At 35.6% G+C, this 18,927-nt stretch overlaps 1 protein-coding gene across 3 annotated transcripts in view; it reads left to right on the forward strand.

Annotated features, from left to right (window-relative positions):
* The window catches only part of PRKG1 (protein kinase cGMP-dependent 1), a 1,248,399-nt gene that overhangs the window by 443,131 nt on the left and 786,341 nt on the right, over nt 1–18,927 (forward strand). For 2 of the 3 annotated variants that reach the window (XM_036828090.1, XM_036828088.1), the window contains exon 3: nt 16,993–17,106. In XM_036828090.1, the coding sequence (XP_036683985.1) occupies nt 16,993–17,106 (114 nt within the window). Of the gene's footprint in view, nt 1–6,482; nt 6,504–16,992; nt 17,107–18,927 lie in introns of those variants that run through there. The other variant, XM_036828091.1, reaches the window with a different exon arrangement.

Genomic DNA, 18,927 nt, shown 5'->3' on the forward strand with positions numbered 1-18,927 from the left:
CTACAACTGTCTGCCATGCTAACTGAATAAGACAGTTAAAAATAGAATTGTAGCTCTTCTTCAACACTAAAACACTCACTTGAAAAAAAAAAAATTGCTCATCTCTCTAAAGAAAAAAATCTTCACATTAACCCTGAAACCCTGCCCAAACATTCATTCAGCAAATGCTTATCTATCATTTTTGTGCTGGACACTTGAAATTAGGATATACATTTGAAAAGATTGCCCCTGCCCTTAAGAAGTAGAGTCCAGTGGTAAATGTTCATTGATTTGTGTCCTGGATTTTCTTACAACTGAGTAGCAGTCTGCAATTTTTTCTCATTTAGGTCGTTCAATAAAAGTGAATATTTAGTAATTTATAATAGAATATTCATATGTTTAGTAGTTCTGTCTGGTAAATCTGCTATAGAAGGTGACAGTTTGCTGTGCAGTGACGCTCATGCTGATTTTTTTTTTTTTTCTTACCACCCAAAGCCAGTATTTTTTTTTTCCAGAATTGTTCCTCCTACTCCTACATACAAAAAATTAGAGAGAAGTAACATTTGTTTAATTTCCCTCATTCTTAGGAAGCTTGGAATAAAGTTGCTTCTTCATTACTCTGGCTTTCCTCACCTAGGAATTCTTGGTCTCTTTCTTTACTACTTAGGTCTTGGCTATCTCTCTGTACATGGACTTTTATTATCTTCTGTTCCAAATATTTTTGGAATAATTTCATAACTTTTTTTTTTCAACTTCTAAAATGCATTAGTTTCCACAAAACACTTTAAGGTTTCTACAAACTGTCTTAAGGTTTAAGAATATAAGTTTACATCTTTCCCGTGAATCAAATTATGTAAAGGAAATTTGCCACCTTGAATTTTAAAAGAAAACAACTGTCCTCTTCCATTAGATTTGATCTTCATTCCAGGGTTTGCTCTTTTATTTAGTTTTGGCCTGACATATTTTCTCCATTTGGGCCTTACACTTTGGAAAGGATGACCCCTTCACCATAGGCATTTTATTAGGTCCATCTTGACAAACTTATCGTAAAATCAAAGAGAATAAGAAATACATTTCTATGTATGTGCGTTCCTAACATACCTGCTGTCAGCAGTAGTTTTTCATTTGAAATGCAAACATTTTCCCTACATGACTGTTACACAAGGACCCACTCACAATAAAGGGAGAAGCTTTGTCCAGAGTAAAGTATTACCTGTCTGCAAGTCCTTTTTCAGAATCCTTAGGGCCAGATATTTCAGAATTCATAATTTTTCATAGTTTAGAAAAGTAATATTGTACATGTAGTATATATTATATAGTACCCCCAATTGGGGAGGGAGGCAGCACCTATAATCAAACACATTCACATTTCTGCAGCAAAATGTATAAGTGTACATTTAGGTCAAATAAAGACTATAAATAGCCTCACATTAGTTCAGGTAAGGTTTTGAAGCCAAATGAGAATACAACTTTAGGATTTAGAGAGCAGATAAGGAAATGGGCACCTGATAGTAACTATCACTCCCACCCCACTCCTGTCACTCTCTCAATGACTGTGAATATTCATTTGACCAACAGAACTAAGCCATTTGGGATCTGCACATAAGGAATTCCATGAAGAACTATCAGTAAGACCTAGAATCCCTGTAGGTTCAGTTCTGATCAGTTCTCAGGAGCTATATAAAAAGAGTTCTGCTAATGGCCAACACAAAACTCCAGGTAATCAAATACTGAACTGTTATTTTTGATATGTTAACTCTTTGCTATTCTGCATCCCATTTTCTTAACCTTATCTCTCTCCTTTTATTTCACAATTCACTGATCCATCATCATTTCCATTTTTCTCTGTCTGCAACTTTTCTCCAACTTTTTCTTTCTTTACCTATACTTTCTCTAATAAAACATTCATATCCTGTATACCCCATAAATAGATATAATACATAAGGCTTGAATTTTTGTCTAACAAAGTTATAACTCAGTCCATAGCTCCATTTCTCTTCTGGCACATAACCACAAAACTTAAGATTTTAGCTGGCTCCTTGTTAATTTGGATAGGTAATCATTGTTCAACTCTGGATCTAATGTCTTTGAGGGTATCACATATTTATACTGGGCACAGAGAGGGACTAGAAAATGTTTCTTGCCTATGGAAAGCATGGAATCTTTCAACAAGTTGACATTTACGTTTTCCCTTCCAGTAGAGATTTTTGTTTGTTCTGTGGTCTGTGCCTCTAAATGTATCTCACTACAAGTATGGATTATCTCTGGGGGCTTTTCATCTGTCTCTGCTTTTAATTCGTTTTGATACTGTTATGGTAACCCACATAAAGGGGAGAGTATTACTTGCTTCCAAAATTCAACCAAGTTCATTCTTATGTTGACTGCATTTTCTACCTATAGAGCTGGAAAAGCTGATCCTTATTCATTTATCAAATAGATTTATTGAGTGCCAGCTTGTAATACTTTTTCATAGCAAGTGAACAACAACAAAAACAACTCAGATCTGTCTCTATGCCATTATCTTCTTCGTGTATTAAAAGCTTATATCTCTGGCTGATATATACCAAAGATTTTTTTTGGAAACTAGAAATCCTTATTAGTGGATTTTAAACTACCTTCTCTAATGTAAATAGCTATAATACATTGATTTTTATTTGGGAAAATATTTCCCAAGACTTGTTTAAGCTTTCCACTCATCAAAAGCCTGCTTGTTGTAGCAACTAAATTTCAGTTCTGGTCAAACTTTGCATACTGCCCAAGAAGGGGTTAAATAGCCCTATGCCTTTAGTGTGTTCTCATTTCTACAGGGTGGTATTAGCACAGGAAAAGTCTTCTAATTTTTGCTATACTTTGTAATGAATAAAATATGTGGGAAATGTGAACAACTTATGTAAGCTCTTTCTTTTGGTCTCACTGAAAAGCTTTAATTTTATTCTTACTTTATAATCTTGGAGATGTCAACAGGCCCCCATGCCATCTTTCATGACTTTATACTTTCCCAATAGAGACCATGGACTTCAAAGCTTGTTAGGCGAGCATTAAAAATAAAGGCCCAAGGCTAGTGAACTTTAACATTATTTTTCCTTGTGAAGCTGCAGTGATATACAAGGCAGAGTGTTTTCTTAGTGTTCAAGCATAATTTAAAATCATACTGTGCCAAAAGTTTTCTATATTATATTTGTATTCTGAGTCCTAATAGATTAGATACCAGAGTTTTCTTATAATATTATTTGGGTATATTCTTATATCCCAATTTTTATGTAAAAACTGTCTATTGGCCAGTAGTACAGCATCAGTTAACATCTATTTCAGAATCTTCACAACATAAAACACAACAACTTTTCCTTTGGATCTGTTGGTAATCATTACCCTGTCTTGAGGCAGAGTGCAAATTCCTTTTATTTACTTCTCTGGGGTGTGGATGTGTGAGAGAGAGTTTATAAAAGGAAAGGAAACTAGTTGCTCAAATGAAAACTCCTTGTCTGTTCTTCATGTGAGTCAATGGATGAACTAAAATCTAGGAAACCTGAAATATGGACACTAATATCATTTAGGGGTATTTGAATTCAGAACATAAATTATTTAGGACATTTGTAGATAGGGACAAATTATTCATGGACAGTGCTAAGTCATTAGGAATAATATTTTTTATGTGAATTAGCTTCTTTAATTGCTGCTCAAGATTAGGTAGAACTTCACATCCTTTTAAATATTTTAAACCTTTTGGGTTTCTTTATAAAAGTTCCTCAGTAATAGAATAGAAGGGTGATTAACAAAAATGTGTTGAGACAAAAGTGTTTTTCTAATATCCAAGATAAAGACTCTATTTCTATGGTCTCCATTTAAGCAGTATGTCTAGTATGCTTTCCTTTATCTTATTGGATTTGTGCTGGTAGAGCCAACACTCCCCCTTTCCTAACTATGTCCAAAGATATATTAATAAAATAACTCTCTAAGGTGAGAGGTACACCAGATGTCCAGGGCGTCAGTTGACTGTAGTTGACAAACAGTGAGATGGAATCCATAATATTAGACTTTAATAAGTACTCCAGCCAGCAAGGATAGTGTTTGTTTGTTTTGTTTTGTCTTTTAATCTACTTTGTCTTTTCTTTCTCATGCAAATTCTGGGCCATCAGTGATAGTTATTAATACCATAGTAAGATTCTATGAGGAATCTAGAAGATTAAGAACCTTTGGCTAATTGAATAATCTTTTTCTGTACTATGTACCTCTGCAGAAGTCTGATATCTAGGGACCTCATTTCAAAATATTCTAAAGTGCATAAAATTGGCTACCCTAAATTACCAAGGAAACAAAGTATATAAAAAATAACAAATAATAAAACTTTGTGATTCATTAATATGGGAGTATTTTTTAACACATTAAATAATATCTAACAATGTATCTATTAACTGCCATGTGTTTGAAAGAGTGAAAAGCAAAAACAATTTTTAAGATTTCTGCAATAACTGTCATATAATAAAATGTAATTTTTATTGATGACAATGTCACAAGTACTGTGAAGCTAATATGGTTTGTTACTATGGAAATGCTACATTTTAATCAGGGGTTAGTAAAAATAAAGAATATATATATATATATATAAAATCTCCATATTCACAGACATCCCCCCCGCCCATCCTGAATTCTATTAGGTTAAGAACCTTTGAGCTAGACCATGAAGTTTGAATAAGAGGTTGACAGAGATGAAGATTCAGTGTCAGGTTTATTTAGGAAAGATCCCAGTTTGTGGGAAGACTGGATATACAGCGCTAGGAATTTGATTTTTAACTCCACAAAAACTACTGTGAATTTCTGAGCAGAGGGATATTTTATCAGAACAGTAATCAAGGAAAATGATTCTAAAATCTTTGCTGTTTAGTTTGGTGGCAGAGAATCCAGAAAAGGAGCTATATGTCACTTGTGAACAAAAACTTAAGAAAGACTTTTAGTTAAGAAATAAATATAATTCAGTGGATTAAGTGTGCTTACAGTAAGAAGTATTTGTAGTCATTGGTCACATGACTGAATGATGATTTTGGTGTCGTTAGTCATACAGTGAAGTTGGGAAGGGATTGATGGTAATTTGGGAAGGAAAATGAGGTAATGCATGATGAGAAATGTTGGTGTGAGTGTCCTAAAGGAAGTAGGAGGAAGGCTATTTGAAAAAGATTGAGAGGCCAAATCATCTCATTCTTAAACATTCTCCTAAAGGATAATATGATACTATGAATGGCATTAATGCCCAGTCTTATAATTGAGCAATTATTATGTGCCTGTGCTAAGTCCTTGTTCTTTTATAATTTATATTCCGTACAGTTTACTAACTTAAGATATAATTCAGTGGCTTTTAGTATACTCAGAATGTGTACATCCATCACCACAGTCAAATTTAGAACATTTTCATTATTGTAAAAGAAATGCTGTACCCCTATGCCATCATACTCCAATCCTATATCTCTCCCAGCCCTAGGCAACTAGTCATCTACTTTCTGTTCCCATAAATTTGCCTATTCTGGACATTGCATATAAATGGAACTGGACTTGGGTCCACTTGCCTACTGCACAGCAAAGCCAATCTACAGACACCAGGTTGTGGTGAGGGAAAGTACAGCATTTACTGCAGGACACGAAGCAAGGAGAATGGGCAGCTAATGCTCAAAAGACCCAAGCTCCCTGATAGCAACATTTGGGGTGAGGGCTGCAGGGTGCATGGCTTTCTTCTGATTGGTTGGTGGTGAGGTAACAGAGTGATGTTTTGGGAATCTTAATCATCACCCTTCCGGTTCCAGCTAGTCTGGGTTCTGTGTGCTCATGGTTAGCATCCTCTGCATGCGTGGATGTCTTAGTTTCTTTGGGACAACTCAAAGTTATGCATCAGATTGTTATGTATATCCCTTGAGGAGGAACTAGGACTCTGTTTAGTTGCTGAACTGTCATTTAAGCTATCATTACTTTTCTTGTTTGACTGCTTTTCCTTTGTTTCTGTATACCCTCACTTTCCTAATTATTAACTGCTTGAGTTTGATCTTTGGAACTAAGGGAAGGTCTAGGAGACTAAAGCCTTTTTCTACAGACAAGAAGTGGGGAACATGAAGGGGCTTTTGTACCTAGGAGGACCCCACAGGGTCCTGCTTGGCTTCAATAATGTGTGGTCCTTGTGACTTGTTTCTTTCACTTAGCACGTTTTCAAGGGTGATTCATATTGTAGCCTGAATCAATACTTCATTCCTTATTATGGCTCAACAGAATTCCACATTTTGTTTATCCATTTATCAACTGATGAAGCGCTCTTTCTGTATGACTTTAATCTGCCATTTTCCCTGACTGCCAAGTAGAGGAGTGTTTGGTAGTTTTCTTCCACCCTCAGTTTAACTTGTTAAAATATTATACTGGATCCACCTTATGTTGTTCTCAGTGGCACATGAGGACAAAGTTCATCTTCTTTGTGTGGGGAATAACTTTCAAACCAACTCTTCTCATTCCCACCCTGTTCCAGGCCATTTGAACAACTGCTTTTGAGAGTAAGTTCAAAAGCGTTCTTTTTAATCTTTTTATAGCTGTTCAGAGTATTTTGCAGGATGTGTGGTTATCCTTTGTTTTTGCTTCTGTTTTGTTTTCTGTCTGCTTTTTAAAAAATGTGAAGGTAGATAAGTGCTTGCTATATGCTCTGGAGAATCCTAACTACTTTAAAGGGGAAAGAAATACAAATGTCACATCAAGTGTAATCTAAGCTATGAAATAAAAATTCGCATTGTCAGAAATGTACTGCTGGGTAAAATAAGTTACAGTGCAGAAATACTTTTACTAAGTAGAGTGGGAGGTTGACATTTTAAATTACAATTGACCCTTGAACAAGCACAAGTTAATCCAAGTAAAATTTATAGTTGTCCCTCCCGTATCTGTGGATTCAACCAACCACAGACTGTATAGCGATACCGAAAACTTGGCCTCTGTGTGCCGGTGCCAGTCAAATCTCAGAGACAGAGTTTTGGGTGAAGTAGAAAAGGATAGCTTTATTGCTTTGCCAGGCAAAGGGGGACACAGTGGTCTCCTTCCCTTGAAAACTGTGTGTCCCAACCCGGGAGGATTTCTTAAGGAGTTTTATAGCAATGGTTCAAGGACGGGGCTGGTGATCAGATTAGGGTGTGTGCAGGGCCTGCACTCCTTTAATCTGGTCTCAGGTAATCTCTAGATGAGCTTCTCTGGTTCCTTTAATCTGGCCTCAGGTGGACGTCTCTGGAATGAAGAATGTAACTCCATTTGTTGGGGGATTTATTTCTGTAAAGAGCTCAAAGATATTGTTATGTGTATCCCTTGAGGTGGAACCAGGACTCTGCCCCAAGGCTGCACTATTGTTTCTTGGCTGCTCTTCCCTTGTCTCTGCATCCACTGCCTTCCCTTATTAGCAACTGTTTGAATCTCCCTTTTGGACTCAGGGAAGGTTATGGAGGCTGGAGTCTGTTCCCTACAAACAAGAAATGGGGGACATGGAAAGGCTTCCGTGCCCAGGAGCCCCACAGGGTCCTGCTCAGTTTCAATAGTACTGTAGTATTTACTATTAAAAAATATCGGCATCTAAGTGGACCCATGCATTTCAAACTCGAGTTGCTCAAGGGTCACCTGTACTGTTTTTTCTCCTTCTGGACTACATAGGCAATATAATTTAAGTGAAATCTTCAAGCTTTCCCACACTTGTGATCACAGCAGTGGGTCGTTTTCACTAACATTCCCATGTATTCACTCATGAGAATTTACTAATCTCCTCCTATTTACAACCAAACGCTGCAGGATTACATGATTGGCCCTTCAATTAGTTTAGTGTATACTAACATGTGTAGAAAGCTTCATCATACACCAAACTCTTTCACATAAGTTTCACGTATTAATCCTGTGAAGCAGGTAGCTATTATTCCCATCGCACTGATGGAGAAACTGAGTGCCTAAATGTCTGACATTTCAAGAGCAGTGAGAACCAGAATATTAGCTTAGACCTTCTGATTTCAAAACTCTTCCTTCTTCTGCCTCATAAGAGCCATTACAAAACTGTTAAGCGAACTTGGATAAAGGAGACGTAATCTCTGATTGAAGCAACATCATCTTATTCACAGTGGATTCTTTTCTAACCTTTCTAGTCTTAGGTGAAATTGGATTAAGCACCCATTTGACATCCTATGAAAAGACTGGTGTCCTCCCCTAAAATATCTGCCAATTCCTGAGTCCTTAGTTTTTTATAATTACGTAATTTACATAGTTACTCCAAGATTTCCTACTTTCCAACTTCGCATTATCACTCATTCTTCATTTCCTTGCCTCTCTGTTTATTGATGTATCCAAGCAATGGATCTTTCCTCAAGCTTTTATCTTCCTCCAAGCCCTTCACACAGGAAATTTGTGTGAAGCAGGTTAATTTGGAGAGAAATGTAGGACATTAATTCTGGCAACAACTAACTGAATATTGTACATTAGAGATCCCTTGTACTAAAAGTCTTCTAGCCTCCTCAACATGAGGCTTTCCTGCAGGCGCATTTCGCTGAAATCTCCAGCTTGCTGCTCATCTTTTTCTTTTCCTTGCCCCTGCTTATTTATCACTCTCCTCCTTCCCACTCCTAAATTTTATGAACCAAGACCTTGGACCCTGCCTCTCCTTCCTTAAAACTGCCTATCAAAGTATTTTTTCTTTTAAAAAGAAAAAGGAGAGAGAATTTCCTCAAGAACTGTTTTTAACCTATATATTTTTTGTCTGGCCACATGCATTGCCTAATATCAAAACCTATTAAATAAGTTATTATTATACCAAATCTGTAGTGAGGTAATGGAAGCATAGAGTTAAATAACTTATCCAAGATCTCCAAGCCAATCAGTGGTAGAGCCAGGACCTGATATTCTCAAGTATGCCTGGAAAAAGGCTGTCATTCTAACATCAGTAGGATATTCTTATAAGTCTTGCTTCAAAAATTTTTCATAATCACTTCTATTTCAGTTGACACCTGCTGGGGAAAACTATTCGGTAAAGTAGCTTTGTGTCTTTATTCTAATTCTATCCTAATCTAGTGACAACATGGATTACTTAAATATTGCAACCTAGGATTAGCCTATTTTTAGCTTGCAATTTACATCTGGTAGAGATTTTTTTAAAAAGTGGAAGTCAAAATTGTCCCTTTAAATGTAGAGTGTTTTGTATACACATGGACATAGTTGACTCCAGGGCTTCCAACTTTGGCACTACTTACATTTTAGGCTGAATAATGCTTGGTTGTGTGGGCTGCCTTGTGCATTATAGGATGTTTAGCAGTGTTCCTCTACCCTCTAGATGCCAGCAGAACCTCCCTAGTTTCAAAACCTCCCTAGAACCAAAAATGTCTCCAGACATTGCCAAATATCCCCTGGAATAAAATTGCCCCCAGTTGAGAACCATTGTGTTATATCAAAAACTCTCCCAAGGGACTTCCCTGGTGGCGCAGTGGTTAAGAATCCACCTGCCAATGCAGGGGACACGGGTTCAAGCCCTGGTCCGGGAAGATCCCACATGCCGCGGAGCAGCCAAGCCCATGCGCCACAACTACTGAGCCTGTGCTCTAAAGCCCAGGAGCCACAACTACTGAGCCCACGTGCCACAACTACTGAAGCCCGTGCACCTAGAGCCCATGCTCCACAACAAGAGAAGCCACCACATTGAGAAGCCTGTACACCGCAACGAAGAGTAGCCCCCACTTGCCGCAACTAGAGAAAGCCCGCAAGCAGCAATGAAGACCCAACGCAACCAAAAATAAATGAATGAATGAATGAATTTATTTATTTTTTAAAAAAAACCTCCCAAACTTAATATTAAAACATAACAAAGACAAAAATCTTATGATAAGTGCCCACACGTCTGACAGTGATAATAGTACTTGTCATTTGCCTGTCTCTAAGTAACTACAGACATGGCCATTCATTGTTTAGGCTAATTGAGGTGCTCATGTATCATAGTAATAATAGAGTAAAAATGCATTATACATGGCTAGAATTAAGCTTAATAAACTTGAGACAAATTATCTGTTCAACTCTGATTATTCAGGGAATGATCCTTTCCTTTCCTATGTGTGAATATCTCTTCTCTGGCCTGTCTTTTACCTTTCTTCATCACTAGAAATTGAAATTAGTCCACAGATATTTATTTAGTGCCTTTTGAATACTTTAAAGTGCTAGAATTTCAAAACATAATGTGTAGAAAGATTATAGAATCATGATATTTATGAAATCCTTCCAGAGTCCTGTTCATGTCAGGTCAATGGTTGAGCCATCTACAGTAGGTTTAGTAAATTCTTACTTATCCCCAAGGACAGAAGTGCTGCAATGTAAGTTGCTCATTCCAGACTTTCACTCTGATGGTGCAGATGATTTTCTGTATCCAAATTGCTTACATTTCAGTCTGTTTCCTCGTGTAGGTTTCCTTTGTGGATATGTATGCCCTAAGACCTCAGAGTTAGAAACCAAAACAAAAAGTGAAGTTCAAGTATATTGATGTGCATGTTAACCTAGCTCTCTCTCTTTCTCTTTCTAATTTTTTTTCATAAGTGAGATTTTTTAGTTCTAGATGCCTCATTTATGTTTTTGATTTTACTTCATATTCAATGTGTATTATAATCTATTGTAATTTAGTGCAAAGAAAAATTGTATCAAGTATATTTATAGCAGTCATGACCAGAAGGGAAATCAGATGTGCCTAATTGAAGGAGAAGAAGCAAAGTTCTTCACTCATGTGGCTTGAACCTCAACTAGCCTCTTATACCTCAGATTCTGTTTCATTCCATTTGGATGACTAGTACTTTTGTGCTTCTAGTAAGAATTATTGCTATGATAATATCAAAGAAGTGACTTCTCTGAATGGAAAGCTTGGTCCCATCTAAAGTATTATAAGGACCTGATGGTTAAAGAAACTATGAAAGCACAAATAGTTTAGGGAAGAAAAAACTATGGTCTCTCTCTCTCTCTCTCTCTCTCTCTCTCTCTCTCTCTCTCTCTCTCTCTCTCTCTCTCTCTCTCTCTCTGTCTCACTCGGTCTCCATTTCTCTCTTTCTCGTATCGCTAATCTGTAATGAGAAACTGGTAAACCAAAAAAAACCAAAAAACAAAAAACACTAAAGCAAACTTAGGAAGAAAACACATAATACTAAATACTAAAACAAGGCAGTTTTTCACAGGCTTTTATTCAATGGCCAAAAAATGATTTTTCAATCAAAATTAACACCTCATTTAAGGAGCAGGAGTTTAAATCCAGAGAGACCATATCCTTTTGGACTTGAAATCAAACTTAAATAGAAAACTGATAAGGTGCTGACACACTGCCCTTCTTTAATTCAAGAACAAACTTTCATCTCATAGTGAGACAGTCTTTTTTCTTATACTGGCTTAAAGAAGACATATATAAATGACTGACAAGAAGTATTCTTAAGGAACACTGTCTAAGAATATAGTGTGTGTCCCTGGCAATGAGATGGCTTTTCCCTTTAGTTATCCCGTAGTAGCCTTATTAATTTCTACTTTCTTCCCAGATGACAGTAACCCCCATCTAAAATGACCCTATAAGGCAAGTTCAATATAATAGTATTGCTAATCCATTGAGAAAGCAGAGAGTAAATTCTAAAATTTCTGATCACATGGAAAAAGAAAATTTTGTGTTTATATGAAATGATGGATGTTAACTAAATTTATTGCAGTAATCATTTCACAATATATGTAAGTCAAGTTATTATGCTATAGACCTTAAACCTACATGCAGTGTTCTATGTCAATTATATCTAAATAAAACTAGAAAGGAAAAAAACAAGATACATAAGTAACCTCATGTCCTAGAGAAAATGTATATATGCTGGTCACAGCACAGCTCAACCACCACAATGTTGAATGTTCTTATTGAATCTAGGAGCTACAGAAACCCTCATGAGAGAATACATAATGTAAAAGCTGTGGTCTCAAACCTACAAAATCATAAACGTATTAGAGAATGAAAGAGATGGAAGGTCTTGTCTAGATAGGACCTTTGATAAAACAACTGTCTCCCTTTAAAGACCAATCGAGTTGTCTTGAATGTTCCAACCAGGATTGTTGGAACTAAGCACAGAGTGTTCATAATTAGGTTATTGCCAACCATTCTGTCTCAGCCTGCCAGTAGTAAATCTCTAAACTGATTTGCCTTATCATGAAAGTCCTATGGTACAAAACCACCGGTTAGTGAAAAACCCATGAAGATAAACAAAGCCAGGAGATTCTGAGTCTCCTTGTAAATTCAGTGTCTTATTTATAGGACCTACTGATTCTTATAAAAGATAGATAAAAGTATGGATGCTTTATTATGGATCTCTTAACACTTAGCATTTCCCAAAAGTGGTACATAAATAGTGATACCAAAGAGCAACAGGTAGGTTGATTATTCCTCAAAGTGGCAAAATTTAGTACTTATGACTCAGCCCATTGCAGATCATAAATGGGCATGTGGTACCTGAAGTAAAATAAAAAATACAGTCAAGTTACTGTGATAAAGCTTTCAATTATTCATGCTAATGGCAGGAGTGATAAAAAGAGCCAAATGAAACTATAAATAACCCTTACATTTTATCTTAGCCAGCATTCCAACATCTCTCGCACAAACAACTTTAACAGTTTAGCAAAGTTCAAATTAAAATGATTTGAATGTCTCTTTTCTTTCCTGGTAGAGATAGGGCATAGTAAAAATAACACCAGTGTAGTATCACATGTTTTTAAAAAAAATCAAAAATGAATAAAAAGAGCAGAAGTAGAAGACATAAATTAACCACATTTTGGATTATTATGAGTTCCTCAAGTAACAGTTCTAATAAATAGCCTCTCGTCGCTGTTGAGTTTAGCCAGGGAAAATCATGGAAAAAGTCTAGAACTCTACTAGGACGTTTTGAAAATGTCCTTCTGCTATTCTTTAAAAAAAAAATTTGATTTGAAATCTAACATATTTGAAAATCAAACTAAATTGAAGTATGAAAACAGTCATGAATAAATGCTAATGATTCTCTTCTGTTGTTTAAAGAAATAGAAATTACATTAATCAAAGCTGACCTGAGGTAAATTCATCAAAATATATTTCTAAAGTTAACAGCAAATTACAATTATATAAAAACCTCCAAGCTGGCCTATTTCTACAGTGCTGTAAGCCTCTGCACAAGTGTGCTATATATTAGGCCTACTTGACTTTTTCCCTATTTGTTTCCCCACATCCCTCTCCTCATAACCCTCCCCTCACAACCAAAATTACCACACGTAGGCCTACCTACTTTCCATGGACATGGAGTCCATTTAAAACAAATCTTGTTTTCAGACACAGTGTGAAAAAGAAAGGAGTATATATGAGGGGAGTGGCTTCAAGATGAATCTAATACTTTAAAGGAGGTTGATCAGGTGGGAATAAGAGCTGCTGGGTGTATGCAGTAAACTTTTGACTGTCTTGTTCTTAGTTTTTTTAAGTGAACCACTTAGTCCATACTTGGAAATCCTTTGTAAATGTATAATCACTTCTAATTTTGCTTCAAGGCTGGTGTGTGGCACAGTGAATGAGCTTAACCAAATTCACATTTCACATCAATAACTCACCTTATTGGGCTCTTGGAAATGACAGCACTTCTAAATGTCTCTCAAAAAACTCTCATTAATGCCTTGTGTGTACCTTTCTTTCTTTTTAGTGTCCAGTCGATCTCGCCTCCCTAAATTACTCACTCCCCATCCACACAACAGGTATGAGGAAGGATAAGTGATCAAATTATGACTCAGGGTAACAATTTACAAACACTTTGTTTCTGTTTAACATTTAGATCTTTCTGTTCATATAAAAAAAAAAATACAGTGCTTTTTAGACCTTTCTCAACTATTATATGAGATCAGATCCCTTTCTTCCTTGGCTATTGTGAATATATTGAATCTGCAGTGTTTAACTTAATCTGGAAAAGATGTTTGACATCCAACTTTCTATTTTTGTTTCAGCAAGTATTTTTTTAAATTTTTTTTTGCTATTTTAATTAATATGGGATTCAACCTTCTGTTACCAACACCAATTATTCATATATATATAATCACTTATACCTGTCTTTTCCAAAAAAATGAATTAATCTTGAGAAAATTAAGAAAATATCAGATCAGGAAAATGAGCTGTAACTAGAATTTGCACAAATTCGAAACCCCAGAGTCCTATAGAATTATGCTGTGAACCTTCTAGAAGTCATATGAGAATGGGAAACATGAACAGTTATAAGATGAATTGTCCATAAGTTAAAACAGATCAGTGTTATATGAGCATGGTTTTTCAGAGAAGTAAGAGGCTCTAGGACCAAGTAGAGTGATCACTGGGTTGAGGGACATTTACAGTTTCCCAGAGGGAGGAATATCTGGATTTTATAAATTAGTTCTGATGTGATGGGTCCACAGATGCCTTTTAAGAAACCATTGAGCTAAAACAAGACTCCCAATGTCTGGTCGTTTTTTTTTAGGTTGGTTAGTGGTTAAGAAGACCTAACTCTGAAACTGTCCAGCAGGATTCTTAGCAGTGGTCTAATTCCTATAGATTCCTTTCCACTGAAGACTTTAAACCGTGGGACCCAAAGAGACAGAGAAGCAGACTTGTACAAAATGAGCTGTGTATGAAAGTTCTTTAGGCATTATTCGTTCTGCTCTTAGTTCTAGTAATATAGTTAAAGTTAGAGCTTTAAGTCAAAAAAATATTATGTGTGAGAAAATTGTTACTATGTTATTCATGGGAACCTCCGCCATAAGACTATAGTTGTTGAAGCAATACTACAACAAATGTTGGCTGGACATAGCCAAGTAGGAAGGAGTACAAAAATACTGCATTCTGCCAGGTAGATCAGTGTGAATTCTTGAGATTCTTCCTTCTTCTTTGGGTATGATATTGATTAAAACCCCAAAGTTCTCTCCTCAGCCCCCCATAGGGAGAAAATCTGAAACAAATCCTTTCTCCATTTAAAAAACAAAAACGAAAAAATATTATCCTACATGGACCTTGATTGGTTTCTGTAATAGATGATGGAATATTGTGCTTCAGTGTAATCTAATAAGCCCTACCTACATTTAAATGATAAGAAAGAAATATAATGCAAATAATACCAATAATAACAGGTAGTATTTACTGAGATTTGCTATATGCCAGCACTGTGCTAAGCATTGCACCTGCTTTATCTCATTTCATTTTATAAACTATGCAATAAGATAGGTACTTTGCTTTTATCATTTTATTAATGAATAAACTGAGGCATAGAAAAATTAACATCTTGCCCAAGGACACAAGGCTAGTAAGGAACCGATAAGAGAACCAGAACTTAACTCCTGGTCTGACTTCAAATGATGTATAAATGTCTTAACTATGTTGTATTCTGAGCCTAGCTTTCATTCTTGAGTGGCAGATGAAATTTCTAGAGGAATAGGCTTGCCATTGAGAGAAAGGGCTGAGTGGGGATATCATGGAAGGAGCAACTGAAGCTTAAAAAAATATGAATTTCCTGGGCTGGTTTTGATGTACCTATCAAGAGAAAGTTTCCCTTCCTGAAGTCAAGAAGTAAGGCATGAAAAAGCTAGACTTTTTAGTGGTCATACCTGCATAAAAGTATTTCCAAACTTTTAGGATTGTTGGATACATTCATTCCTAAATAGCTTCTTAACACACAGAGGAGGAACAGATACACAGTTCAAGAGTAGTGAGTAGATTTTGTCTGAAATTTTACCCTAATTACTGCAGCATTCTCTCTCCATTGATACCATTCAGATGAAATAGTTTTCAGGGTAGAACAATGCCCTCTGAAGGATTGATCTCGTATCAGTGGTACATGAATTCAGCTTTTTAAAAAGTTTTTTAATATTTAAGATTTTATCTCAATAGGTATTTGAACAACCCTATAATTTTATAAATATCATTGCTTAGGTAGAACTGGATTGATTTTTTAAAAGGAGGGAGTAAATGTAAAGCTAAAACTCCAAAAAGTTAAATATTACTGGAAGCACACAGATAAAGTGATAATTATGGAGTCAATGCATGAAGGCCTGACATTTGGACAAACTTGGTAGCATTAGTTCCTTTCAGTCACTAGCTACTGCCAAGCATTAGGTTTTCCTTTTGTAGACCGTGGCTAAGTTACTGGGAGGAATAATAGAAGGGTAGGATTAAGTGTAGAATAGATTGTGTTGCCTTTTTATTTCTTCCCCCATTATGTTAGGTGATGGAATTTTTAGTGTACATAGCTATGACTTTTTTAAAAATGCATTTTTGTTTTCATTTCCTTCATGAATAACATTTCCTTACTTTCAGGCAACAATGTATACCCAGTGCCCGCTGTTTACTTAGCTTTTTCCTTCTTTAGCATTTCATTTTCCAAATCCTTTGTGGAACATCAACAGTCCCAGTGTCTGTTTCTTTTTCCTCAACCCTTATAGTTTGGTTTCCTTACAGTCCATGTTGCAGGGCTGGGAAGCAGATGAAACAGTCTTGCCCAAGTCGGATAAGATGTTTAAAAATAAAAGATGCCGTGAGCTGCAATTAAATAATGCTCTAGGATCAAAGTAATTTCCCTTTGCATAATAGCTACCTTACTCAGATGAGAATTCCCAAGTATGAAGTGTGCTGTATAATATGTACACACTCAATTTTTCTTTCAAATTCAAAATGACTTTAAAATTGGAATTACCAGAGTTTTCTAATATTGCATTTGGAATAATTTCACATGTTGCCATTTTTATCTCTGTCATTTTTTGGTGTTTTCTTTTAGTCTCATCTCTAATCTTATCAGTGATTAATTTAGGAAAGGATATGGATTTCTTAACTTACATATTTTATTGCATTTCTTGCACTGCATCTTGAGGATGACTTTGTGTTAGTTGGTAGCTGCTTTGCATTTTTGAAAATGAGCCTGGCCCTCCTCATCTCATCTTGGAAATGCAACAAATGAAATGAAGCATGAGAGAGAATCGAAATGATGTGTTTTTCCTTCTTCTTTTTAGATGGTAAGGTTGAAGTTACAAAAGAAGGTGTGAAGCTGTGCACGATGGGTCCAGGAAAAGTATTCGGGGAGTTGGCTATTCTTTACAACTGTACCCGGACGGCGACCGTCAAGAGTAAGGCTGTTCTTTTTTCTTTTGATACTTTCAGTGTCTTTTCCATAGACCTGCGATGTGTTAACATGCCTCTCAATTTTAATCTTTGTAAAGATTAAAATAATCTATATTCTAATTATTGCTTTGCAATACAATTGATATTTTCCTCCTAAAGGATGATTGTTAACATTGAGCTAAGTTTTATTGCTGACTTATGAAAAGTATCCTTTAACCTAGAACTCATTAAATTAGGATTTACAAAATGATATAATTTTATAAATTAGAATTAAACAGAAGCAAGACTTTTCATTTTTCTGCCTTTAAAGCCTCAGAATCATATTTAAGAAAATTTTACGTATCTGTCTATTTTGGGTTGCATTCCCCACATAAATTTCACTTATTCATTCAGTAGTTTAGAAAAATTGAGGAGAAATGTCCTTCGTCTCATTCAGACACTGAGTAAGATATTCTGAATCCTAGAACTGCGTCTGAGTATATTCTTGTCCTCAGCTGCTCATCAAGCTGTATAATACAGCGTTTTTCTTTTCTACTGATTGAGCTTATTTTAAATCAAGGCGTTAAAGCAGCTTGTTTCCCTAATTTTACATGTATGTGTATATATGATTTCTCTAGCAACTTTTATTGCTTGGTAGAAGCAGCTGCAGTAGTTAGAAGGGAAAGAAGTTTGTTTTAAATATTCCTTCTTCCTGAGTACAGGATGTAATGAGTGTATAACAAACAGAGCTGAATGCCAAAGCCAACAGTGGAAAGTCCATTACATCTTCAGGCAGACGTGTATATTTCATGTTTGAAAAGTTCTTCCGACACATCCTGTGGATGATTGCAGTCACAAGTTACTTTGATTAGGTTGTGTCATTAAAACAATCCTGTTGGCAAAACGACAAATTGTTCATGTTAATTAATCTTGTCTGGGTGTCACTGACTATTTTATAGATTGCTTTTTTTTTTCCTCTCAGAAGTATGGCATATGATTGACAATATGATATTAAAACGGGTTGTAAAGAACTCAAGAATGCATGGCCAGCTAGAGTCACAGAAATTCTTATAGGTCTTGTTAGTGATTCACCTTTTTAGTCACTGAAATCACTGTAACATCAATGGCAGTTGGGGCCCTTATTCGATGAGTCTTTCTTGGCATTTGATTCTTGATCTCTGAGAACACAACTCTTTTGATTGATAGGCACTGCCATGTTTTTATTTCATGTGATTATTTAATTATATGACTCAAAGAATAATGAAGCCCTATGAACCATAAAAGATTCTGCCAGAACTTTAACTCACTTAAAAAGTACCTTAACTAGAAAAAAGAGCAGTGGTGACTCCATTAAGTAAACAGATTTTACTATCATGCTTCATTTTCATGAGAAATATATCACTTTCAGGGCAAAAGGGAGCATAATAGCACATTTGGATTAAAACAGGCTTTCTCTGTATTATGAATAATTTTTTAAGGTTTTAAAATGTTTAAATTATAAAAATATTTCAGCCTTGTTTATTGCTCATTTAATCTAACTGAAACTGCAAATTTTCCAAAAGCCAGCAATTGATAGTAACATGGTGCTTAATATTTTGGAATATTGAATTATTATTAAAGAAATACTTTAAATAAACTGAATCAAATATTTAAATTAATTATATAGCAAAAGGTTTTTTTGTAAGATGATTGCTTGGTTTCATGAAAGTCAGTTTTCTTATTAGGTTCTTATAAAATGCTGTTCATTTGCACTAGCCTCTGTTGTTCTCATGCTTGGTAAATTTAAATAGACATTATGCATCTGATTGAACAAGAAGGAACTGGCTGTTGAATGCAAATTATGATCC

Source organism: Balaenoptera musculus, chromosome 16, assembly GCF_009873245.2.
Source record: "Balaenoptera musculus isolate JJ_BM4_2016_0621 chromosome 16, mBalMus1.pri.v3, whole genome shotgun sequence".
In the NCBI taxonomy this organism is placed as follows: Eukaryota; Metazoa; Chordata; class Mammalia; order Artiodactyla; family Balaenopteridae; genus Balaenoptera; species Balaenoptera musculus.